Source organism: Haliotis rufescens, unplaced genomic scaffold (assembly GCF_023055435.1).
Source record: "Haliotis rufescens isolate VD_foot unplaced genomic scaffold, xgHalRufe1.0.p SCAF_23, whole genome shotgun sequence".
In the NCBI taxonomy this organism is placed as follows: domain Eukaryota; kingdom Metazoa; phylum Mollusca; class Gastropoda; order Lepetellida; family Haliotidae; genus Haliotis; species Haliotis rufescens.
This window is the reverse complement of record NW_025963924.1, coordinates 11,036,087-11,063,380: the sequence shown is the minus strand read 5'-3', so window position 1 is coordinate 11,063,380 and position 27,294 is coordinate 11,036,087. Positions and strand designations below refer to the sequence as shown.

General features: G+C 42.2%; 1 protein-coding gene across 1 annotated transcript; it reads right to left on the bottom strand.

The window, feature by feature from the left end:
• Nucleotides 1-1,184: 1,184 nt before the first annotated feature.
• LOC124133124 lies at nt 1,185-25,085 on the bottom strand. Its single transcript, XM_046497382.2, has 11 exons — nt 24,705-25,085; nt 18,463-18,614; nt 13,328-13,426; nt 12,966-13,071; nt 12,030-12,675; nt 10,300-10,477; nt 8,574-8,769; nt 6,352-6,528; nt 2,528-2,600; nt 1,922-1,977; nt 1,185-1,455 (listed from the first exon to the last, which is right to left on the bottom strand). The coding sequence occupies exons 1-11, from the start codon at nt 24,814-24,816 to the stop codon at nt 1,268-1,270; spliced, it is 1,983 nt and encodes a 660-aa protein (XP_046353338.2). The 5' UTR covers nt 24,817-25,085; the 3' UTR covers nt 1,185-1,267.
• Between the last annotated feature and the right edge of the window lie 2,209 nt (nt 25,086-27,294).

The following is a 27,294-nucleotide window of genomic DNA, read 5'->3' as shown; positions in this document are numbered from 1 at the left end:
CTCTATACTATCCACACTCTCCCTGTCTTCACATCGGCTCTATGCCATCCACACTCTCCCTGCCTCCACATCGGCTCTATACCATCCACACTCTCCCTGCCTTCACATCGGCTCTATACCATCCACACTCTCCCTGACTTCACATCGGCTCTATACCATCCACACTCTCCCTGCCTTCACATCGGCTCTATACTATCCACACTCTCCCTGCCTTCACATCGGCTCTATACTATCCACACTCTCCCTGTCTTCACATCGGCTCTATGCCATCCACACTCTCCCTGCCTCCACATCGGCTCTATACCATCCACACTCTCCCTGCCTTCACATTGGCTCTATACCATCCACACTCTCCCTGCCTTCACATCGGCTCTATACCATCCACACCACTCTCCCTGCCTTCGCATCGGCTCTATACCATCAACACTCACCCTGCCTTCACGTTGGCTCTTTACCATCCACACTCTCCCTGCCTTCGCATCGGCTCTATACCATCCACACTCTCCCTGCCTTCGCATCGGCTCGATCGTCCAGCTTGCATAATGTAATAACAAGCAAGCTGATTCGTCATATTTGAGGCGTTTTAGACTTCCATTCTGAAATACAACACCGGAGGTACAATACCCCACATATTTGTACTTCGTTAACATTGTAACTGTTCATGTGTAGTCCATGGCCCCGTTTCACAAAGCGATCTTAGCACTAAGGTGACCGTAATTCCCATACTTTAACAGAGGTTTACGATCATCGTAGCGCTAAGATCGCTTTGAGGAACAGGACCCAGATTGATTTGTGTGCTAAAGCAGATACAACGTTTTTGAAAGGAAAATATCCAAAGATTATTTTGTGTTAAGTGGCTCATAATATACACACGTTTTATGAAAGAAGTCCAGAACACTCCACACCCTCACCCACACCCACACCCACACCCACACCAACCCGGGGGGTGACTGAAATTTTCTTTTAGGGAGTGTATATAAATATGCGGTCATAATGTTCCATTGTCGCAGAACGGTTGAACATAATTGTAACTGAAGAAAGCTCAGTTGATAGAATTACCCAAAATACAAATCTGGATATTCAAAGATCGCCATTATATTCTAGAATGTGATTGATTCTATCTTTGATAAAATAATCAATTTCAGTCAGCAATGGAAGTGAATTTATTCTATTTTACACATGGTCGAGACATTTTTATCCAATTACAGGGCCTTCGTGTGTAAGAATCTAAAATAAATGTTTAATTATGATTAATGACACAGGGTATTCAGGTGAGAGCGGCGGATATATACGAGGCGGCAGAACTTGCTCTCAGGAAGACACTTTCTCGGATCGTATACCACGTTTTCCCAGCATCCTCGCTGATAATGTGAGCAGTTCCGGTACTGGAAACTCCATACAGGGTGTTAGTTGCCGCGTCCTTCCCTACTATAACACCAACGATTGGGTGGATTTCTGTGAATTAAAGTGACAAAGAATACCACGGAGAATACAATATTTGAGATCTTAAAGAAGGGACGCTGATGTGATATTACAATACAAATAAAGGCAATTCATTTCTATTGTACCGATAATCCAAGCACGAACTTAGACTTTCAATTTCGTTGGATCTTTGCTCATTTTATAAATGAGTGCTTTCCTGACCAAGACTCTATTAAGAATAGACAATTGAATTTATTGAAAGTTGAGTATTAATACAAGAAGAATGGGTGTGTTTAGTTGAGGTATAATTGTTCAATCACCCCTTCAAAACATACAGTTTTGGCACCCACAACTTATTTCAGTTCAGGATTCCAGTGAACATTTAAAAAAAATTATATTTTTAATACTTGACGACAAATTACGTTTATGTGGGACAAATCACTCTTGTTTAAAAAATAGAAAACACCAGACCAGGAAAGTCAAATGGTCCGAGCCGTACCTCTGAAACCGTCAGCGGACTCCTTGAAGCAAGATGTCTGAGAGTTTGGTTGGCGGCTGAAAATATTATCATTATTGTTATTATTTCTGTTGTTATTGTTACGTGTTTCCCTTTGAAGAATAGTGAAAAACGATATCACTTGCTCCATTCGTAGCACGTAACGTACGCCGTCTACTACATGCGACGTACTCTGTCTACTACATGTGACGTACGCTGTCTACTACATGTGAGGTACGCCGTCTACTACATGCGACGTTCGCTGTCTACCACATGTGACGTACGATGTCTACTACATGCTGTCCCGCATGTGACGCACGCTTTCTACTACATGTGACGTACGCTGTCTACTGCACGTATCGTACGCTGTCTACTGCATGTGGCGTATGCTGTCTACTGCACGTATCGTACGCTGTTTACATGTGACGTACACAGTCTACTACATGCGACGTACGGTGTCTACATGTGACGTACGCTGTCTACTACATGTGACGTACCCTGTCTACTACATGCGACGTACGCTGTCTATATGTGACGTACGCTGTCTACAGAACGTGGCATACGCTGTCTACCGCATGTGACGTACTCGGTCTACCGCATGTGAGGTACCTGTATTTCTGGCTGGCGTCACACTCGTAGCTCTCCCCACTAACACCATCAATCTTGCTCCGATTGGTAAATCCTGCAAGGACAGATTGCACATGTTCATATGACACCTACAGCTAATCAAATGCTTTCTGGAATGAATGATGTTGATGAATATATAACACCCATTTTCGCCGAGCAGAAATTACAAAAAAAAATATTTCGTCGACATCGCCCTTACGAATCTACACCTTAGTGATGCAAAGTAATTGTGGAACGATGACTCACGACCAAAGCGATACCGATACATCACTAATAGCCCGAGTGTCTCCACATCACGACGTAAAGCGATCCCTAAAGAACAACCGTCACCACACCAACTCCTAATCTACGGTACCACCAGCAGCCCACAGGGGGTTAGAACAATCCTGACACCCTCAGCAATACCATGTCATACGCCTGTCATGTTCAAGCCACAGGGGTGCCAGTGATAGTCATGGCGACTCCAATATCACGAGCCGCTACGATGAAAAAAAATGAGGAACACAAGCTACCAACTTTAAATCGTCCTTCAAACTTTACCGGGGCACAACTAGCTGTATTAACTTGTAACTATTAACGAATCAGAAAGAAATACTTTCATTTACTAATAAGGGACTGGTCATTTATTATAGAACCCTTATAATAAAAGAACATTCCCTAAATACCACGTGTTTCTAGCCTAACTTTGACAGTTCTTTTTCAAGTTCGTCTACAGAGGGGGGGGGGGGGGGGGGGGGCACGTGTGGCCCAGTCGTCTAAGGCGCCGCGATTCGCGATCACTGAAATACACTTCAAAGTGGCAACGTCTTAGACCTTGGTCGCTTCCCTTTGATACAAAGCTGGCACGCCATGATATGAAAACAAACCACTGCCAGGACATCCAAGCTTAAGCGTAATAGGGGCACGGGTGGCCCAGTCGTCTGAGGCGCCGCGATTCGCTGTGCAGAGTTGCGTCCCTTGGGCATGCCAGAAACCTATGATTGTGGGTTCAAATCCCGGTTCGCCCCGATTATGTTTCCAGGTTTGTCAGCACCATACCCGTGCTCGTGGGTTTCACCGAAGTGGTAAACGTCTGAGACCTGCATCACTCCGGGCTTTCCTCCAACATTAAAACTGACACGCCGCGATATAACTGGAATACTGTTAAAAGCGGCGTTAAACCCAACTCACTCACTCACTCGTCAACAGGGTGAGCTTTATTAGGGCTCAAAGACGCATAGTAACCCCCACACATTGACGAATCAACCAAAACCATCCTCCATTATCCAGACTGCCATATCCCCAATCCATTAAGACAAATACCCCAGACCTATTCGCCACCAGTTCGAATAACACGACACTAAAAATAACTATCCAATCAAATAACACAATATTGGTTACATGAACTACTAGACTTTCAAAAGCCTCTGAGGCAAACATTACTGATGTTATTTCTAGATTATATAAATGGTATGAACAAGCTGTCCCTATAAGAGACTGGCGAGCTTATCTAGACTTGCCTATTATTAGGATAGACTTACTTTATACACACATGGACCTATCTTTCAGTACAGGCTTGGAGCAAGGCTATGGAATTCCGTACAGGGAAAGTAATGCTGCCACAAGTAATCTACCCTTGTTGGTATGTATCGTCTCATGTATAACTGGAGATGTCAGGGGCAAAACGGGTATGAATATCATGATGAAATGGAGTGAGTGAGTGAGTATGGTTTTACGCCGCTTTTAGCAATATTCCAGCAATATCACGACGGGGGACACCAGAAATGGGCTTCACACATTGTACCCATGTCGGGAATCGAACCCGGGTCTTCGGCGTGACGAGCAAACGCTTAAACCACTAGGCTACCCGACCGCCCCCATAATGAAATGGAGATATAATATATAATATGCTGTATAATCAAAGGTGTCCTATAGTGTGTTTCCAAAGTAACTTTTAAACGTCCCCGGACATTTTGTCAACAGACTCGTTCTTTACCAGCGCATAATGATCCATATTATCTCCTCCCTATTAACCTATTAACCGATCAGCAAAAAGAGTACGACGTGCTTCATACGCAGTAGTCATGTGGCCTTCACCTTAGTGACGTTACGTGTGTGCCTACTGTGTACTCGCAAAAGTGCGTCACGTCACTTCGCGTTAAATATTTTCAACATCAGCTACTTATTTCAAAGTGTTATTTCTGGACGCAGTATCATATTCTTGACTCCTAAACGACGATACTTATTTGTTTGCATTGAGGCATTTTCTGCTGGTTCGATATAAAACCTTCCGCTATTGCTACCACAGCAAAGACTCAACTTTCCACTTTCAACTCTGAAATTATCACGTATTCTCAAAGTCGGACCGAGAGCGGATATTCTTCAAGGCATGTTTTGTGACATAATCACGTATGAGAGAGACAAAAAACTTGATCGAGAAGACTCCAGATTGATCAGAAAAGCGATAGCTGCACAATTTTGCCGAATGGTTTTCATCATGAGAGAAGTGCGACTGCCCGGCGCTCTTCTTGGTAAAAACTATCCCCAATTGTGCGGAACAGCAAGATAGTCTGTTTTCTGCTTCGTGTTTATTGTGTTGAAATTGCCGAAAAACTGGTTCAATTCCCCGTGCTTATATCCGAAACAATTTCACATCCAGATATGTGCTGTCCTTCTCAATATGGCCAAGTGCATAGCGATTGATCGTCAGACATAACGGCGACAACTCCTCACACCGCCGCTAGGAGCCGCCACCGAACCGTTTACCTTTGTTGACCCACAGAAAAATATACAATGAAAATAATTAAAGCAAAAAGGCAGATAATTTGAAGCGAGATCTAACAAAACCAAGTTGCACAAATGAGAAATCGGAGAAATTGTTTCTGAAGAAATTATTTCTTACACACAGTGGGGACAACGGGAAGAATTTAGAAAAACGGTTTAATTTCCCAGAACTTGTTAAAAAATGAAATTCGAACTAGTTTTTTGGATTAGAAAGGATTATTCCGTTTTTTATCCCTCCTTTAAAGTCACAGAGGAGTTAATGCTGGTATGTCGCTTTGAAAATAAATTGTATAGACAAATCTTCCTGTCAACGAGACACCATTTAATCAGATTTACTGGAAGGGTTGTAGATTAAAATGCTTATTCAGAATGACCCGAACCTATTATATCCTTAACTATCCATGCTATGGTGTAGATCACATTTAATGTTATGCATTACCACTTGAGTTATTGTCTGTCAAACGAAGCAGGAGTCAAATTACTTTTGGTTGATGCTATTTCAAGTGGAAGGGTGAGCTGCAGTACCTGGGACACAGTCCATCCAATATTGATTGAACACGCGATAAATTGACTCGAACGTACAGGCAGTGCAGCCGTCCTCTTCGATTTTCTAATGTGATTTATCTCCATTGGTCGTTTTCTTAGTAGGGACAGTTCAAGATGTTCTGCATACTTTTGTTAAACTCGTTCAACAAATTTCCAGCTTTTTAACGCCTGTCTTGAAATAATCGATTCTGAACCGGACCAGAGATTGACATGATGACTTGTCACATCCTGTTAACGCAATGTCCAACCTATACCCACATCCATCTACACAGCCACACTTACTACTCTCTCTCTCTCTCTCTCTCTCTCTCTCTCGCTTTTCACGCCAAGACCCTGGTTCCATGCCACATATGTGAAGCCAATGCCATATGTTCCCCGCCGTAATATTGCAGGAATATTGCTAAAAGCGGTGTAATACCATAGCCACTGACTCTATCACGTAGCTAGAACTAACAGAACGACCACAAGACATGTACCACGTCAATCTGGAGACGTACCCCGAGTGGACCTGGAGCAGAGCCACCGCCGATCGTCAGGAACACACAGAGAAGGGTTGACCTCTCCACACTGGACGACGTTGACGGAGTTGTGATCGATGCAGCAGCCGCAGTCGGTCCTGTTGGAGTCGAACGCGCACGTGCACGAAGAGCCATACGTCCAGGTGTAACGCTCAGCTGGGAAGGAAGTCAGATGCAATGTAACATATTGAAGCTATCGCGAGACCGAGAACATATGGCCATACAATTTCTGTCCATGATGTCCATTGCAAATCTAATTCGGTGATCTTTGTTTATATATGTTACAGTTAACACGTATGATCGGTTATTATTTTAATATCTGTGTTTATTTCTTTAACACTTCGCAATATTCCAGCTATATGACGGCGTCTGTAAATAATCGTATCTGGACCAGACTAACATCATGAGCATCGATCTAAGCAATTGGGATATGATGACATGCTTCAACCAAATTAACCATGACCACCCTGTCGCATTTTACGACAAGCATGGGTTGCTGAAGACGAATCTTAACCGGTATTCAGAAAGGTATAATACCTGCCATTTCAGGAATAATGTATAATACCTGATTCCGTCTGCCTCATATTTTAGACATAATAACGGAAATGGAATAGCATAGCAATTAATGATAAGAAAGTGTACATTTGCAACTACAATGAAATGGACTTCGTGTAATCACATGATTCAGATGAACGAGCTTAAGATTGATAAAAAAACACAAATATCGATTCCTTCTCTCGGAACAGAAAAGACTCGCTGCACTGAGCACATTCTTGTCTTTAATCACATTATGACGTTCTGTGATTCAGACAAGCTCTTGTGGTTAGATCTATGTTGAATGATCAACAGAACCGGATAATCACATTGGCAAACGATTAGACGACCCGTGAAGATCCGGGGTAGAATAGGTCGTCAGCCACCCATGCTTGTCGTAAGAGGCGACTAACGGGATCGGGCGGTCAGGCTCTCTGACTTGGTTGATGCATGTCATCGATCCCAATTGCGTGGATCGATGCTCATGATATTAATCACTGAATTGTCTGGTACAGACACGATTATTTACAGACCGCCGTCATATAGCTGGAATATTGCTGAGTGCAACAAACCAACCAACGATTAGACACGATGGCGTTTTGTTTCGATCCTGAAGAAATGTCAGGCACGGAATGAACACGAATACGTCTTCGTTTATCAAATAGATTATTAAAGAAGGATATATGGAGGTTTGTATCACAAACAATCATATTCTTGGCACAATGCTTTGGCGCCTGTATCTGAGAACCATGTGGCTCAATACAAACTACTAGGCAGCTAAAATGTAGAGTTGCGTCCCTTAACCTTGTCAGGATCCGCTGGTAATTGGTTCAGCTGCCAGATTCTGTCTTATTGTGAGCCTTGGTTTACCGTACCCGCGGTAAATACGGTAAATAGTACCGACTACAATCTGCATGACGTAGCACTGAGAAAAGGGTTTAGTGAGTTAACTGCAGCCAGAAGGTTAGTAAAGAGCCCATTTACTATCCTGCCTAGTAGATTGCAAGAAGATGCTGAAGATTAGTAAATATCACTTTTTAAATTAGCATAATTCACTACTTAAACAACACTGTAAAATAATTAAGAATGTAAACACTTACCAGACATGTTTAGGAATGTGTTTAAATTCTAAACGGTATGCACATTTGTTGTGTTCTACCTAAACATGTTTAGGGTCTAAACACATAAAATTAGCTATCGCCTCATAACCTACACACAAAATACCCATAATCCAAACATGTTTAGAATTTATACTCTTTTAACATGTATAAATGCATCAGGCTAAAGTCCAATATGGATAATATAATATATATTAAAATAAGATATGGAAATCAGAATCACAGGCACTTGCATAACACATATACGTACAATAAAAAACCACTCACACACTTACTTATCCACCTCCCCCAAACCTCCATCCTCTCATAATATCCACTCACTCACTCACTTGTGTTTTATATAGCATATTAGGCGGATATCACAGAAATACACTTCAAAGTGGCATATAGTCATATACGTAAGAACTTGCATTCTGCGGCAGTGCCAAGTATTTGTAAAACAAATTTCGACACACATTTTCCTTTGTCACCCAAACCGACTTCTTGCCTCTGTGCGCGTACTCCACGCAGCGTCTTTCACACATTCTAAATAACAAAGGCTCCACGCACCGCATTTCTTGTTGAGTTTGACGCTCAAATACTCCAAAGGCGCGACTGTATCGACACCGCGGTCCCAACGGTCGTTGAAGTTTGTGATTTGAGCGGGCACGGTGTAGTGGGTGGCGTCACGGACGTTGCTCTCATTCATCTGCACGCTCATCTTCAGCACTATTAAGGCTGGGTCGCTGAACGTCAATCGACCAAGCTGAAAATAAGATTGAAAACCGATAATTTTTTTAGAAAAATGAAAACGGAACAAAAAAATTAATCCAACGACTGAACTGTGATTACGCCGGATCTTGTGACACACCAAGTGAATGAACGGGCTTTTCCGCCGCCGTGATTAATATTTCAGTAATATCACGCCGCATAACCATAGTTAATGCAGGTCGTAGATTTAAGTGGGACCCCCAAGAACGGGCATTGTGCTAACCCATGATCAGCGAATCCTAGGAATACGAAGGGACGCAACTCTGCCTAGCGAAAGTCGCTCTTTCATCACTGGGCAGCCCGTGTCCACAATTGGATAAAAATGTTTTGTTTGCCTTTTTTGTTGTTTAACGCCGCACTCGGCATTACTCCAGCTATACCAGGACGGTCTGTAAATAATCTAGTAATCTATTCGGGTGATTAATTTCATGAGCATCGATCCACGCAATTGGGATACGATGACCTGCATCAACACCAAGCCTGACCACCCGATCCCGTTAGTCGCCTCTTACGACAAGTAATAATCTTAGAAACAAATATATTCCAGGAAAATATCATGTCCATCCTACGTTACATACATTTAACCTATTGTTGTCATCATGTCATCCTGAAACCATGAAAAAACTTTCACTATATATTTTCCATGCCATAAATATAAGAAGCTCGTTAATGTCCATTGTGGGCCTGACTATCTAAATGTACAACGGGCCGATGGCCTAAAGTGCGAAATGAATAAAGAAATACAAATACGACAAGCATGGGTTGCTGAAGAACTATTCGAACCCAATTAGCTAAACAGAACGTTGAACTCCGAAATCGGCACGACAAGCAAACACACTGTCCACTGCAGAATTATCATCATTATTGAGCACCATACACACGCCTGCTCGTGGGTTCGAATCCCGGTTCACCCTGATTATGTTTCCAGGTTTGTCAGCACCATACCCGTGCTCGTGGGTTTAACCAAAGTGGTAAACGTCTGAGACCTGCATCACTTTAGACTTTCCTCCCACATCAAGCTGACACGCCGTGAATTACCAGGAATACTGTTAAAAGTGGCGTTAAACATAACTCACTCACTCACTCACTCACTCACTCACTCACTCAGCAGATGCAGGGAAGGGCAACTTTGATGGCTGTAAGATGTATCCTAAAACTCATGGACGATTCATATACAGCCAGTTATAGTATTCGTGATGATGCAGCTGTCAATGCATTTAGAAGATGACATCTCAAATTCATATTTGATAAATGCCAAAGCAAGGTACACACAGAAATAACCCTTGGTTTATTCCAGGGATTGCATTTCAACCTTCACATTCGCTGTACATTCATCCTACACAATGGCATTAGGAAATGTACAGCAGGATTCAATGGGAATAATGCTGCAAACAAACGCATCTTAAATACACTGACGTGCAAAAAAAGTATACACTTTAAAATTGCCTGGGATTTTATCGACAAAAATACATGGTCCCAACTGCGTAGATCGATTCTGAAAACCAGTATTCTCAGTTACACTGACCGTTATTCGGAGATACGGGCCTGTGTCGGTCACGAGGTATGAGTAGTCTCTGGGGGCGATCCCGGGGGCGGAGAGGAACGTCATGGACGGCAGAGGGAAGACGATGACCTCAATGTCGTACGCCGTTGCGTTAGACTTTTCCCCATGAGCGATTGACACCTGCATGTCCACGTAGTTTCTGGGGAGAGTTGACGAAGACGTTGACGTGAATGGCATACGGTAATTTACGCGTGCGTGCGTGTGTGCGTATGTGTGTCCGGATAATGAGGGTCAGGACTAAAGAAACATCAGTGAGTGAGTGAGTGAACTGGGTTTAACGCCGCTTACAACACTATTCCAGTTATATCACGGCACGTCAGCTTGATGTGGGTGGAAAGCCTGATTTGATCAGTCTTAGACATTTACCAAGTTGGTGAAACCCACGAGCACGGGTATGGTGCTGACAAACACAGAAACATAATCGGGGCGAACCGGGATTCGAACCCACAATCATAGGATTCTGGCGTGCCCAAGAGACGAAATATCAGTGTTATTTTTAGTCCTGTATGTACGTAGATTCTAAACACTGTCAGGTAAGGTAAATGATACCCTCAGAAGTGAGTGAGTGAGTTAGGTTGAACACCGCTTTTAACAGTATTCCAGTTATATCGCGGCGTGTCAGTTTAATGTGGGAGGAAAGTCCGAAGTGATGCAGGTCTCAGACGTTTACCACTTCGGTGAAACCCAAGAGCACGGGTATGGTGCTGACAAACCTGGAAACATAATCGGGGCGAACCGGGATTCGAACCCACAATCATAGGTTTCTGACGTGTCCAAGGGACGCAACTCTGCACAGCGAATCGCGGCGCCTCAGACGACTGGGCCACCCGTGCCCCCGATACCCTCAGAAGACTGAGGTCCAGCTGATAGTCTGGGAAATAATATCTTCTCAGGTTTTACAAGAAAAAATTAATTGTCCGCTGATCATGTTGGATGTCCAGATTTGTTTGTTTGTTTGTTTGTTGTTTAACGCCGCACTCAGCAATATCCCAGCTGTGTGACGGCGGTCTGTATATAATTGAGTCTGGACCAGACAATCCAGTGATTGACATCATAATCTACGCAACTGAGATACGACGGCAAGTCAGCAAGCCTGCCCACCCGACACCGTTAGTCGCCTCTTACGACAAGCATGGGTTGCTGAATAACACGTCTAACACGGATCTTTAATTGGGACACATGCATAGGTTGCTGAAGACCAATTTTAACTCGGATCTTCACGGGTGGATGTCCAGATAAAATATGTGTTGTGGAATATTATTCGGTTCTCTCATTCACCGAAAAGATGCGTGTTTTGAAGAATGAAACATAACCTGTCTCTTGAAAAATTCCCAGACCCCAAGATTGTTGGTCCCTTATCTTGTTGCAGGTAGTGAGTGAGTTGGGTTTAACGCCGCTTTTAACAGTATTCAAGTTATACCGCGGTGTATCAGCTTAATGTGGGAGGAAAGCCCGAAGTGATGCAGGTCTCAGACGTTTACCACTTCGGTGAAACCAACGAGCACGGGTATGGTGCTGACAAACCTGGAAACATAATCGGGGCGAACCGGGATTCGAACCAATCATAGGTTTCTGGCGTGTCCACGGACGCAACTCTACACAGCGAATCACGGCGCCTGAGACGACTTGGCCACCCATGCCCCCCTCTTGTTGCAGGTAAATCTGATTAAATGATTTAAGGTAAAAAATACGTGTCTTGTCCAGCACAGGCCGCAGAGGTAGTAAGATGAAGGTCAAGGTCAGGACGTCTGCTGTCGGCGTCAGGAGCCTTAACGGTCAGGTTCATCTTTGACATCATTATCATGCTGTTCCCGAACTTGACCCCAGCGCCGACGGTCAACACGTCCCCGTCCGACATATTGGCATAGTCCTCCAGTCGAAGCACGAATTTTACAGCAACCCCGGAACCAGCAGACCCATTGCTAATCAACAGAGGTAACTGAACTGACCCTATATCACGTTGATATGAGCTCAGCGTTGACTTGAGCCTCGGTTTCACATGTGTGATTACGTCAGTGACGTCGTCATTAAATCCGTAAGTACCATTCACATCCATGGCCGTGATGGTAAGCATTACCTCCCTTGATGTATTTTCGTACACGGTGATGATTTCGACCAGAGGTTCAACGTTATCCTCGGTCAAGGTCAAGGACACGTTTCCTTCGAGTGTCTCCCGTATACCAATAATGTTTGACGGAGGGGGATTGAGTTTCGCGTGTAAAGGTGGTGTGTAACGGTAGTTGGAGTATATGGTCGCTAGTGATGTAGCGTTCCCTTCCAGGATCGGGGTCGCGACGTCCAGGAACGTCTGAACACGACGACCAGGACCAACGTCATCTGAGAGAAACTAGAGTTAAAATAATATTCAAATACAACGACTTAATGTATGATACCACAGAAAAGGAGGTGGAATATGCTACTGTGTACTGAATTATTCGGTTAGAACTGCTAAGAATTGGAAAATTAAAACTTATAATAACTATAAGCTACTGAAGCATATTTACAGATCGGACGCTTGCCATAAATCTTCTTTTGAAGTTTATGTTGTCCAAGGACTTAATTTAACCTTAACGTGTCTAAAACAAAAAGTGAACGTTACTACGATTTGATTAGGCGTTTTGATTTACCGTTAACTGTCATTGCGCATGTCCCATTGAAGACCCATTTGTTGGCCTTGACATTGAGAAGAAAGATGTGGTACATGCCATCGACGTCCGCAGCTTCATCGACAACCTTCATCAAACAACAATGACAGAAAAAGTTTTCAAATTCCACTAATAAGTGCCGGAATACTTCAAAAGCTCACACCTGACCGTGCATCGCCATACAGAATATATTAGTGGTAATAGCAATTCCATGCAATAAACCAAAAGCTATTACTGAGCACACATCCCCTGGAATGTTCCTGCTTATAATTTGCAATAACGTGAGTAACGCAATATTAGTAGAAGTTATAAAGTGACACGGCTTTTATTGACTGATGACTTACCGTGTTTGAGGTGGAATCAATAAGAGGCTTTGACCCAGTGTCAGAATCAAGTTCAAGGCCGTTTAGGGTCCATTGAACAGAGGGTGTAGAGTTGGAGAACTGAAATCATTCAGATTAATCACATGAGCAAACAGTACTCGTTCGCATTAGGAGTTATATGACCTTTCAAACATCGTAGCACACACTGTGAACCCCTCGACTCGAGTTTACAGCGGTTGCAGTTGGTGTGGAGGATTCATCCGCAGAGTCCAGAGTGGAGACCATAATCGTGAAGCGAACAAGGCTCGACCATTGGATGACTCAGGATGTTTAAACCCAAATCTTGTTGTCGCCAATCATATTGATGCAGTGATGTTTAATGTGCCCATGGCGTTAATCCTATAAACTCACTCATGAGAAAGATTTATCTTGACGTGTGATAGAAGCGTAAATAGTACGCCTATGTCGACCTGCGTGGGAGAGATATGTCGAGTATGCTAGAGACTGACTGAAAATATATTCAGGCTAGAGACTGACTGAAAATATATTCAGAGACTTAAGTCGGTCTAGGTTAAAAAGTGCATAAAACGTGTTCTACAACTTAATGAAGTCATCTCTTGGTTGTAAATAATTCTTTTTAACCATATTTTTGTACTCTCCCTGACTTGGAGGAATAGACATTATGTCTGCCTATGAATAATATTCGAACAATGAATAATTATCGACCAATGAATAATAAGAACCTTAAAGTTTCATGTCGACTTACGTTGAAGGCTTATGTCGGCCTATTTAGTGACTTATGCCAGCCTATTTTAAAAACCTATGTCAACTTATGCTAAATACCTATGTCGACCTATGCTAAATACCTATGTCGACCTATGTTAAATACTTATGTCGACCTATGTTAAATGCATATGTCGACCGGTGTTTTAGGCTTGTGTCGACCTATGTTATAGAGACCTGTGTCTCATGTCGACCTACGTGTACGTGACACACCAGCGTGACGTCAATACACAGGTATCCTCACGTCACTGAATAAAGAAATAGGAATTATGGTATCTGATAGTATGGTAATCTGGAACAAAATGGCGCCCGTAGACTAACATCTAGTCTCCGAAATGAACATATTTTACAAGAAAAAACAGTTGTGAAATTATAGTTATAAACTATATTTAAAAGGAGATCCCAGACTCTTCATTTTCTGATACTACAGTAATCTAGACTTGCCAAATATTATAGACTTGCATGGGCTGTATTGGATATATTTGTTTCAGGGTCTGTATGACAGGCTATGGCGCCCTATCAAGTTATGATCCGGAAGAAGAGCCACATTGTCTGGAACGCAAACCAGCGTTCTAAATAGAAAACACACCGTAGCTTATGATATAGAGACCCGTGAATGGAAATACTTTAACTCACACCATGACACATAACATTCGACATTTAAACCACTGTAATTTAAGGCAGTCCCCACTAACTATATACGAGGTATTCATTGCAACACGAGACACGGATCCTCAGTACATTCCTTCCCAATTCCCCCCAAGCCATTTTCACCTCACGGTATTCCCCGATCTATAATTATCTGGGTATTTGCGCGTTGACATCGTTGACAGAGAGTGCACAGAGATATGGGAGGTCATTAAGGGTGCCGAGTAAGGAAGGATTTCCTATTTGGCAGTTGCGTCCAATATCGTCTGGTGTTGATGATGTTCCGCCAACTTGACCGGCTTCCAGTACTTCCAGTGAAGACCGCCTGATTTACTGCAATGGTCGAAACCAGTCTCCCCGACCCTGTTTCAACTGTTCCCATATTTATGGTTATGGGAACAACGCTCGAGGAATAAAATCTCTTGTAACACATTCTAGTTTAATTGAAACGGTAAAAACCGGCACTCTTTCCAAATTACAGTCACATTACCAATAGTTTAGTGACTTCGGTGGGGATTTATAGTTCAATTTGCCAAATCTGTTCACAATACAGAAAATCTGGCACGTCGGAGAATAATTAGAAAATAGGAAGGTCGTAGTTTTTAACCTTCGCGTTTTTCAATTATTTTAGTTATCAAGTTGATGGTTAAAATGCCTGTATAATTCCCACATTGTGAAAACTCGCAAGAAATCAAATTGAGTCTGAAGCTGGGTTGAATCTTCAAAACGAATCTGTGGCGTTAACTATCTCGGAGTTAAAATTACTTGGCAATACTGTATTATAGTCATCAGTTGAAAATATGATCACGTGTTCATGTATAGAAATTAATTCCCAAATGAAGTCTTGGAAAGTCAAATCGTGCCCGAACGGTAGACCCCTATTACATCTGCGTCTCTTAACGTTTTACCGAATGACTATACACTATAATGTCGCTTTGTAAATTGATTTTCATCTACAGGAGTTTTGGAAGGAAATTGGAACGTGTCGGCAGTATGATTTTCTCGAATAGATGTGTGGGCTATTATCGTAATAATTCCGCTTCACTATTTCGGCAAGCCGGTGTGTATTGGAGAGCGTGTCCCGGCATGCCAACACTCGCACTCCCCGATAGAGGGCAGCACCCCACACATCCGACCAATTGGAACTCGCCTCTTATCTGCACGTGCATATCGATCCGGAGTTTTTGTCCGTCGTAAAATGCTGCAAACTGTAAAGTTTCAAAAGGCGTTATGTTACAAAGAGCTGAGCATTGCTTTGAAAAAAGTACACCTTTCATTTCACACATGCTTAAAAAGTTATCAAATTTACTTTGATGAAATGCATTCATCAAACTCGCAGCCGGAGCGGTTAATAAAACAGATATCAGTTTGCAAGTGCGGGTATTGTGAACCGCTCGTTCCTTTAAACACTAATTAACAATCAACGTCAATAACACCCTGTTGTCTGTTTATAAAAATACATCTTCGTTCTCCTTCACTATTATTACTTCAAATTGAACATCCATATAATACAAATCGCTTTTTAAAATCTGACCGAAATGACATTGGTAACTTTTATCTGACATCTTTCCGTTGCGTGTTCTTTTCCGGGAATCCCTTAATGTCAAAGTCAACACATTTGGGCGCCAGTTTTGTATAGGATGTGAAAGGCATGTACAAATCATCGTATTTAGCCCCTTATATAATAAACAATTATTGATTATCCAGATCGGTTTCTGAAATTAGTGTTTAGGACGTGTCTCTCTGCAAGACAAGCTGGCTCCGCTTCGAAGACTGCATCTCAGTAGCTGTTGTAGCATATCGTTAATGACTACATCCCGGTAACTGTTGTAGCATCTCGTTAAAGACTGCATCCCAGTGACTGTTGTAGCATATCGTTAAAGACTACATCCCAGTAGCTGATGTAGCATATCGTTAAAGACTGCGTCCCAGTAAGTTGCAGTATATCTTTAAAGACTGCGTCCCAGTAGCTGTTGTAGCATATCGTTAAAGACTTCATCCCAGTAGCTGTTGTAGCATATCTTTAAAGACTGCGTCCCAGTAGCTGTTGTAGCATATCGTTAAAGACTGCATCCCAGTAACTGTTGTAGCATATCGTTAAAGACTGCATCCCAGTGACTGTTGTAGCATATCGTTAAAGACAACATCCCAGTTACTGTTGTAGCATCTCGTTAAAGACTGCATCTCAGTAACTGTTGTAGCATATCGTTAATGACTACATCCCGGTAACTGTTGTAGCATCTCGTTAAAGACTGCATCCCAGTGACTGTTGTAGCATATCGTTAAAGACTACATCCCAGTAGCTGATGTAGCATATCGTTAAAGACTGCGTCCCAGTAAGTTGCAGTATATCTTTAAAGACTGCGTCCCAGTAGCTGTTGTAGCATATCGTTAAAGACTTCATCCCAGTAGCTGTTGTAGCATATCTTTAAAGACTGCGTCCCAGTAGCTGTTGTAGCATATCGTTAAAGACTGCATCCCAGTAACTGTTGTAGCATATCGTTAAAGACTGCATCCCAGTGACTGTTGTAGCATATCGTTAAAGACAACATCCCAGTTACTGTTGTAGCATCTCGTTAAAGACAACATCCAAGTAACTGTTGTAGCATATCGTTAAAGACTGCTTCCCAGTAACTGTTGTAGCATACCTTTAAAGACTACATCCCAGTAACTGTTGTAGCATACCTTTAAAGACTACATCCCAGTAACTGTTGTAGCATATCGTTAAAAACTGCATCCCAGTAACTGTTGTAGCATATCGTTAAAGACTGCATCCCAGTAACTGTTGTAGCATATCGTTAAAGACTACATCCCAGTAACTGTTGTAGCATATCTTTAAAGACTGCATCCTTGTAACTGTTGTAGCATATCGTTAAAAACTGCATCCCAGTAACTGTTGTAGCATATCGTTAAAGACTGCATCCCAGTAACTGTTGTAGCATATCGTTAAAGACAACATCCCAGTAACTGTTGTAGCATATCGTTAAAGACAACATCCCAGTTACTGTTGTAGCATCTCGTTAAAGACTGCATCCCAGTAGCTGATGTAGCATATCGTTAAAGACTGCATCCCAGTAACTGTTGCAGTATATCGTTAAATACTGCATCACAGTAGCTGTTGTTGTTCGTTAACGTATCCTGTGTCAGCCGTCGGGTAGCCTAGTGGTCTAGGCGACCACACGTCACGCTGAAGCCCGGGGCCTTATTCCCCAAATGCGTACAATGTGTCGAGCCTATTTATGGTGTCGTGCAAGGGAGTTAACTGGCTATAAAAGTCCAAACAATATGGCGGCGCACAGTCAAGAAGATCTGATCGATGATCAAGATATATATTGTAATAAAGTGCAATAAACGAGTCTTACTTCGCGAAGTGCATCAAATCACTAGAGCACCTTGATTTATATCATGAAAAGTTTCACAAAACATATGTCGATGCCCAGTTGACGGTACACATCCCTTGCAAATCCTGGAGTCGATCGAAATCTGCACTATGAAATCCATGTTGTTTACGAACCGGATGTCGATTTTATTACGCGATTTCGATTGGACTAAGCATAACTCCATAATTGCAGCCTAGTTAGGCCAGGATGGAAACTGGACTTTTAAAGTGAGTTATCTCCCTTGCCTCGGGAAGATGGGTGCCGTGATATTCCTGGAATATTGCAAGAAGGGTGCACAAATACTCACACACCCATTCACTCACTAACTCAAGACGCTGTACCCACCTTGAGTGTTGGTGATCTGATAGTAATGTTCACACTGCCTATGACATCTGTGATATTAATGGTGGCGTTAAAGGTGAAGGACACGTTGTCACCTCGCCTGTAGAAGGTCAAGGGGTCGTCAATGGTGATGTCCCCCTCAAATGTCACGTATCCTGAAATAAAGATAGTTCTGTTTCTGAAAACAACTTTCTGAAGAATACTTCCAAATACGCTGAGACATACTGCTACCCTTTTCCATGGTGATTTTTCTTTTATTAAACCATAATGCTTATCATTTTTTAAAAATAAATTGTTCCTGACAAAAATGTATATACTTTGTCTCTCTGGAAAATCCCCACGAAGATCGGAGTTAGAATTGGTCTTCAGCAACCGATGCTTGTCGTAAGAGGTGACTAACGGGATTGGGTGGTCAGGCTCGCTCAATTGTTTGATTGTCGTCATCGTATCCCATTTGCGGAGATCGATGCTCATAATATCAATCACTAGATTATCTGATCCAGACTCGATTATTTACATGCCGCCGTCATATAGCTGGAATATTGCTGTGTGCGGCGTTAAACAAAAAACACACTGCTACATAGAAATGTGGACTAATACACTTTTACTCGCGTAACGCTACGATCGCTTTGCGCTTAGAGACGACAATTCACAAAGCGACTATAGCGCTCAGACTATGTCTACGTTAACTGTGTTAATGCGGGAGTTATGAATGCCGCGGCAATAACATGGGTTTGTGGACCTGGGGCCTCGATACAAACAGAGAAGCAATAGAGTACCCAATAGAGCCATCCAGCCAATAAAAAACGGCATACGTATTGGTACCAGCATATAATTCCATTTTATGGACTTTTTTGTGAATATTTCATCAGCGTTGATCAAATATATCCGGACAAAATCGTCCGCCACTTACATCAGATTGTGTTTAAATCATTCTGTTCAGGAATCTCGCTCCCTCGCGATTTCAGTAAAGTATGGCTCATCCCACGTGGGCATCATCCGCTAAGTCACTAATTGCATAAAATTGCAGCTACATCTATTCCGTGTGCAAAGCCGCTTTGTCCGCCTGTTGATTTGAGAATCCCAAGGATTTATCTCTTCTAGGGAGATCTTTGGAGGCTACGGGCAATTAATCCGCTTTGATGACAGTTCTTTCACGTCGATTTTCTTCAAAAAATATAATAGCAAGGCGAGTTGGGGCGAATCAGTTGTAAATTCGACGACAATTGGGCCCCAAGCTCTCGTGGAATTGAAATTATTATTGCCCAATACGTAAATCCTGGTACACGATGCGCTATATCTTTACACGTAAACGGCCATCCATTTCTAGCCGCAAAACACTCCCGGAGCCGCTTATCGCGAGAAGAAATTCGTCTCCCTTGAGACAAAGTAAAGAAATAGCCGAGCTCGATCGGTTTTCATGATATATGAAATACGAGCGGAGACCGGACATTTGGAGGTGAGTCGTCTATCTAGGGAGGGTGCTTAAATATACATGGTAGTACACGAAGACAAAGGAGATGTTAAATAGCTTTAGGCAAACATTGGCGCACGAAATATGAGGGAACTCCAGCAGTTGTCATTTTTTGGGAGATGATGATCTACAGTTACTCAATTTGGAGGATTACGGGAAAGTTATGTGTGCAAGAATTCGTTCCTGAAGGCCAATAACTTATGTTTTTTGCCTCTCAATGTTGAGTTGCGCTTGCTTGTACAAACACTGTACTGTCTTTACTGACGACCAGTTGTTATATTATATAATCACTAAAGAAATAAGAGCAAAGCTATGCAAATAAGAGGTTTGTGTTTTAACATGCTTTACCGTTATGTTGCCTTAAAATAAAAAGAGATTGTTTGACAGCCAAGGAAACATTCCAGTATTTCTATTCTGTGCCTCATTTTGTTTATGGAAGGTGTTTATGGCTATTTTGCTGAAAGATTCCAGTGGCATGAGGCGTTCAATTGAATGTGAAGAGTTCAGTCCCTTAGTTGTACCAGGATCCGGAATTGGTTGGTAGATCACAGCTTCATAATCCTTATGATCCTTAGTTTGTCAGCGTCATAACAGTGCTAGGTCGTCTAAGGCACCGTTAATCTCGATGCAAGACGAATCTCCTTGGCCCTGCAACAAACCTGTGTAGGGGTTCGAATCCCACTTCGCCTTGATGATTTTTCGAGATTTGTCAGCACCAAAGCGTGGTAGTGGGTTTCATCGGAGCTGTAAACGTCTGAGATCGCATTACTTCGGGCTTCCCTCCCAAATCAAACTGACACCCCGTCATATGATGGAAATACTGTTCAAAGCGGCGTTAAACCAGGCTAACTCACCCACCCACAAATAAACGCGTCCCTTCCATATTAAGTGAGTGAGTATTGTTTTCCGCCGCTTTTAGCAATATTCCAGCAACATCACGGCGGGGGACACCAGAAATAAGCTTCGCACATTGTACCCATGTGGGGAATCGAACCCGGGTCTTCAGCGTGGCGAGCAAACGCATTACCCACTTGGCTACCCCTCCGCCCAACCATATTACGTTGACACACAGTGGTAGAACTGAAATACTGTTCTGCTAATTCTGTATGTGTTCCCTCAGTTAAACCCATTAGGCATATACCGTTTGGGGGTGTTTATTACAAACTTCTCATCATGATGAACTTGTTGTGGTTCTAGTTCTCTGGTGGTTCCGATACCTATCAAGAATACCTTCCCTCGTAGACCGCTACCGTACTCTAAAGGATTGAGCGTCTGCTTGGAGAGCTTAAGGTCGGTGGTTCGATCCTTGGGTGCGTCAAACCAAAAGACGTTAAAAGATGGTTCTTGTTGTTACCCTGTCTGGCGCTCGGCATTAAGGGGATATAACAAGGACTGGCTGGCTCGGAGTCAGTATACTGTGTCTCAGTGGGCTAGCACTATGAAACGAACATATGTCAGAAATAGAACATGCAGACACACACGCACGCACACACGCACGCACGCACGCACGCACGCACGCAAACGTGCTATATAAATACAAGCGACAAGACCCTTTCCATATTCATAAGAAATGTCTGCTAAAAGTAGAGTCGATTGTACGATTCCGACTTTATCAAGAAAAAAAAGACAGGTGTAATTTTGAACTCGATGTCAAACACCATTTCACCTCACTCCACCTCACCCTACTTCACCTCACCTCACCACACCTCACCACACCTAACCGTAGCCCAAAGATTATTCAGTAGAACGAGTCCACAAAGCGATCTTAGCGCTACGACTGTTTTAAGCCTGGGCGTTACGATCGTCTTAGCGTTAAAATGGCTTTGTGGAGCGGAACACTGGTCAGTAATATACAATAATCCACGTATACAATACCTGCTTTGAAATTGCCTTGAACTTGAAGTTTGTTTACCGTAAATATACCACAAGTCTAGTTAAATATACACGGATGGTTACCAAGCTATCCCTCAAAACTAAGAAAGCTACTGGACGGTGTAATGTTTTCTGTTCAAGAAACAGACCACGTCCCAGTCTGAATTGCGCATGATTAGTTCATTCCAGGCCTATTGGTCAGAGAGTCGAGACGTTTTCTGGGTACAGAAGTCTGGCGACGAGCAGGATGTGAATAATCATGGCGTTACGTGAACGTAATCCCGATGAGAACTGCCGCTAGACTTATGTCCCAGGTGATAACGCTCAGTCCAGTTGTCAACAACTCTAGGTCACATCAGTACAGACCGCCTCCGTGGTCTAGTGGTAGAGCGTCCGCCCTTCCGAGCGGAAGGTCCGGGGTTCGATCCCCGGCCGCGTCATAACAAACTATGATAAAGATGGTACTTGTTGTTACCCTGCCTGGCACACGGCGTTAAGGGGCTATAACAAGGACTGGTCGGCTCGGAGTCACTATACTGTGTCTGAGTGGGATATTCATATTAATTTGCACTATATTATAGATAGGACGGTTCACGCCATCATTGTATTCATACGCGTCTCTTAAGTGAGTAAATTTGCGTCTTGAAACATCGTTATTTGGTTAATAACATGACATGGTAAAGATATTATTACCCTAGAGTGTATTTGCATCGTAAATATAAGTCAGGAATAAAAAAATGGATCGTGCCACGGGCTCGAAAAAATTATTTTTTGTATTCCCGATAAATGATATTTTCGCTTTGGAAACAAACTCGGATAATTATGCTATGTATCATCCTTATACAATCAATATTATAAATCTATATGTTGCTAAGGAAATATGTTATTTCCTTTCGTAAAAATATTGTGTCATGGTGATCAGTCTTGCTAAGAAAATACGTTTTCTCATATCAAGCTTAAGATAATGTGTATGAATGTAGTATTAAAGATAGGCTGAAGTACTTGCTCTCGAGGCCCGTGAAGATCAAGGGTAGAATAGGTCTTCAGCAACCCATGCTTGCCGTAAAAAGGCGACTATGTTTGTCGTAAGAGGCGACTGACGGGATCGGGTGGTCAGGCTCGCTGACTTGGTTGATGCATGTCATCGTACTGCGTGGATCGATGCTCATGATGTCAATCACTGGCTTGTCTGGTCCAGACTCGATTATTTACAGACCGCCGTCATATAGCTGCAATATTGCTGGGTGTTGTGTTAAACAACAAACAAACAAACAAAACTTGCTCTCGACTACACATCTATGGTAAAAAAAATAAACAAAAGGAGATAAATTCGTGGTGTCCCAGGTCTGTAAAATCTTCCAAGCACATTTCTTTGCAATACATGCGTGGGTGTTTCATTACGATGGTTGAGGAGTCTTTGAGCTACCCTCGTCAAAAACAACTTTCATTAGTTTGATTACAGTCGCAGCCATTAGTATTCTAGGTTTTGTTAATCAAGGGATAGCGTGGATCGATTATTGCAAAAAAAAATATAATAGCTACTAACAAATGACCAATGTTGGTTTAAAAAGACGCATGACAAAAACGTAGATTAGAAAGTTAAAACATATCTATGGTAGGCGGAGTAGCTTCGAGTTTTAGAAAACAAAATCACGCAAGTCATATTTTTACAACACTAGTGTCTGTTGTTTTCCCTTTCAAATCAATCATAACGCCATTAGACAAAAATATATCCTTGAAAAATTAATTAACCTCTGCATCAAATGTAAATAATATTTCAAAACCGAGGAAATCTAAATAAAATTGTAATTACACTTCCTCACGCCTATGAGCGTCGGGTCATTAGTTTGACCTATCGAAAAACCATGAGGAGATATCAATTAATTCTATTTGAAAAGTAGTTAGAGAGTGTTAACGTTTTGTTCCAAATCGTTGATGGTTATATAGGAGTTCATCTGAGGCGGCAGATGAGCAGTTTACTCGGTGATAAGGGTGAGCTACATAACCAGACATTGGAACATGGGCGCGAGGAGTTACTGTGGAAGAGTTCATCTCATTACGTCAACAGTCATAGAATTCCCAACAGTGTGAGAAGTTTGTGTAATAAATGCGTCAGTGTGAGCTTTTTATTTAACAAGCTGACTTTGGAGTCCAATTGGATGGATTCAGATTTGTAAAAAACATAGATTGGAAAGATGCACAGTTGCAATTTCGCTAACGAAGTGGCTTATGTATCATGTAAATTTACGGCTGTTTCTTTTTATTCACAGTTTTTTTATATCCGTTTATAGTGATTTCGGCAGTGTGAAGTATTTAAATAATTGACTTTGGGGTAGGGAGCTCTAATTCGTCATGGTAGGTCTTACATTCTGTTCTTGGTCTTTCAGACCCGCCGATCTTTAAACTCGGAAATTGAGGAAAAAGTTGCTTTTAAGACGCCGTTTTGATGTAAACAATAATCTCAAAATATTTGGCAACGACTAAAATGCTGAATTGAAACGTCTTAAGAAAAAATTTATATTTGAAAACTGATCAAAGTTCTTATTTAAAGGACCAGGATCGAGAACATGGATTTCTGATTCCATCTTACGACCTCTGCTGAAGCATTTTGCTTTGTTTCATATTTCGATCTACCGTTCAATAGTTTCAATAATAAAACCCGCAAACAAAACTAGTCTTGTTTCCCTGCTGCCGTTCACGATGCAGCAGGATGTGTCCTAAATGTGCCGCCAGAATTCAGATTCCTTTGAATTATTTATCACTGACATCGCCTTTCTTTAATTTAGCGAAACATTGTTTACACTTGATAAATAAGTCACTGTTTGAATAGCTTAATACAAACATGCCTGTATGAACTATCTAAATCACAAAATCTCATTGATGTTCGCAAAATACCCACCTGATTGTCCGTGAGTGATTGAAGATGACAGAAGACTGGTCAAAATGACCACAACGCCGATGTCCATTCGCTTGACCATGGGATAAGATAACATCTTCAATCTACACGGCATAATTACCCAATCACGTGTATTATTGACCGGAGATTGTATCGCCCATAGCTTGGCCTGTAATCTGGCGCAGGAAATCTCGGCGTATATGAAATCCTTGATATTCCAAATTAACGAAACATCATATTCATGAAGAGTTGATTGGTGAGTCCGAGCTGGTTAAAAGCGGTGTCATAAACTGTAACTTGACTTCAAGGTTCAAGGTCGAATTGTTACTTGTTGTTCCACTAAAGAAGTTTCAGTCCCCCCATACACTTCAAGCTGTCATTCTGTACCTGGTTTTTTTCTCTCATGAAAACAGAACCGAAGTTACTTGTTTCTATGAATGGTAACCAACACGACAGCTCTGGTATTAACCCTTCACATAACCCACGCGGGTTTATTTATCCTTGAACACAATACCAAAATCATTTCAAGAAATATAAATCAAATTTAACCAAATTAAGTCTCTTGGGAAATCGTTTGTTCCCGTCGGTGTTTCCTTAAAAAGAAAATTTAAAAAAATTAGTTTTGTTAACACGCAAAGAGTGAACTCTATTGCGCGTGTTCTGCATTCCAAATGCTATATTGTCCCCGAACCGGAACCTATAAAAGAAACATTTCCACAGGTTTGGCCACAACCTACCCATGAACAGCGTTAATCAGCCAATATGTAAATTAACGACACCGTCCGCCCAGGGCGCTTCCTGATTGGCGAACATAAAACGTATACCTATTGGAAATCACCGAGGGTGTTTATTTAGAGAGTATTAACGAGTATGCAATTGAAAATGATATTGATAAATTCGCTAAGGATTTTTGGTACAGGCACATAGTGGTATTTTTTGGGCTGACTCACGCTTATAATGGAAGAGGTAACTGGTATTTAATGTATACGGTCGGGTTCACCTCCTCAGATTCATTTGGAATAATCTACGAGAGGCAATGACGATTTTTCTTGATAGAATCGGCCACAATAACAAATCATCACAGGGGCACCCATACGTAGTGTGTAAAATCCCATTTCTAGGTATTTCGGAACACATAGAGCAATACTAGTGGAAAATTTGCCACTGAAGCGGTTGGTAGTCATGAGCATTAGACTTCTAATCCATACTGGGAAAGAAATGTTAGTCGTCAGCGCTCGTTTATTTCCGTAAACCGCAATTCGACTCGGTTCGGATTTACTCGGGTATTCACGAAGGCAGTGTGAGGGCACTGTTGGGTGGTACCTGATCATCAATATGCAGACGCAGTATCAGATTATCGGTGTGGATTCATCACACGACACCCATCAAATATATAGCATATAGGAGCGAGGACGTGAAGCTGAAAGTATCGGGCTGGAAGTGTTTGTGAAGAACATCTATAGAATAACGGATGCTTTGCATACCTTCTGAGGATATTTACCGGTTGCCATTTTCGTTAAAGAGACACTTGGTTCCACCGACTGGAGCCCGATTCTAGTCCAGGTCTAGACGTTGCAATTAGTGCCTGTGTGAAATTGACACATTGTCTCAGTGTAATTAACGTAATCGCTTATTGCAAGATTGATCGACACCATAAAATTTGAGTTCGCTGACATGGAAAATGGTGTTAAAATGACTTGAATCAGACTGCAAATTGGCTCAGGCCTAGATCCTCTTTAACGTTTAATTTGCATTTAAACAAAACAGAAATTCCCCGATCAATGATGAAACGCTGTTTTCAGTGCAAATACCCCCTGCGTCAAAACCCACATTCTTTTGTAAGAAGGTTCTCGCCCAGATGGAAAGTTTCCATTCTTGCATTTGGCCATCTGGCAAAGGAAAACACGGTGAAATTGATCACTCAACATGACATCACACCTAAAGGAAATAACGGATGACACCCAGCCGAGACGCAGAGTGGATGCAATCACCAGAACGTGCCTACCAGAATAAACTTGGACATATCGGGGTGGGAAGAGACGCCCAAATGGAATATCATAATCTTCAATATCGGTTTTAGTGCCTCACCAATTACTCGGCTTATAGATGGGCTGATTGTCCTTACGTAACACTAATCGGATAAGTCGATCATTTGGCATCGATTGGATGACAGGAACTTCTCCGACAAGCATGTCCAAGGTTGTTCCGGTGACGCCAAAGTGAATATGGTAATATTTGGAGTTACCGGAAATTGGCAATCTTCCATGAAACCTAGACGTTGTAGCTGTGTCAGGGCACTCTCCACGGGGACGTCAGCTGGGAATATTTAAGACCTGACGTCAATATTTCTTTGCGTTTGTAGAGGTATAAACTTAAATACCGGCGTGCATACTGTGTAATTCCGAGTTGAGTATTTACGCAAAGTGTGCACACTGGTTTTTTACGTTATAATAGGTCCACTTCTAATGCGCCATATTCCATTCCCAAGTGAATGCTCGTGTAGCTACATTATAATTACCCTAGGCAGTGGATCCGTGTGCACGCGAATTTAATTTTCAACTCCCCGGGGAGTATACAACCCAAGCAGGCTTAT

Bases quoted from the DNA above. Each gene is read 5' to 3' on its own strand.
- LOC124133124 (XM_046497382.2), bottom strand. From the start codon at position 24,816: ATGCCGTGTAGATTGAAGATGTTATCTTATCCCATGGTCAAGCGAATG. The intron at 13,072-13,327 runs GTAAGTCATCAG...TGTTTGATGAAG, and splicing joins TTGATTCCACCTCAAACACG to GTTGTCGATGAAGCTGCGGA. The intron at 1,978-2,527 runs GTACCTCACATG...TAATATTTTCAG, and splicing joins GACGCCAGCCAGAAATACAG to CCGCCAACCAAACTCTCAGA.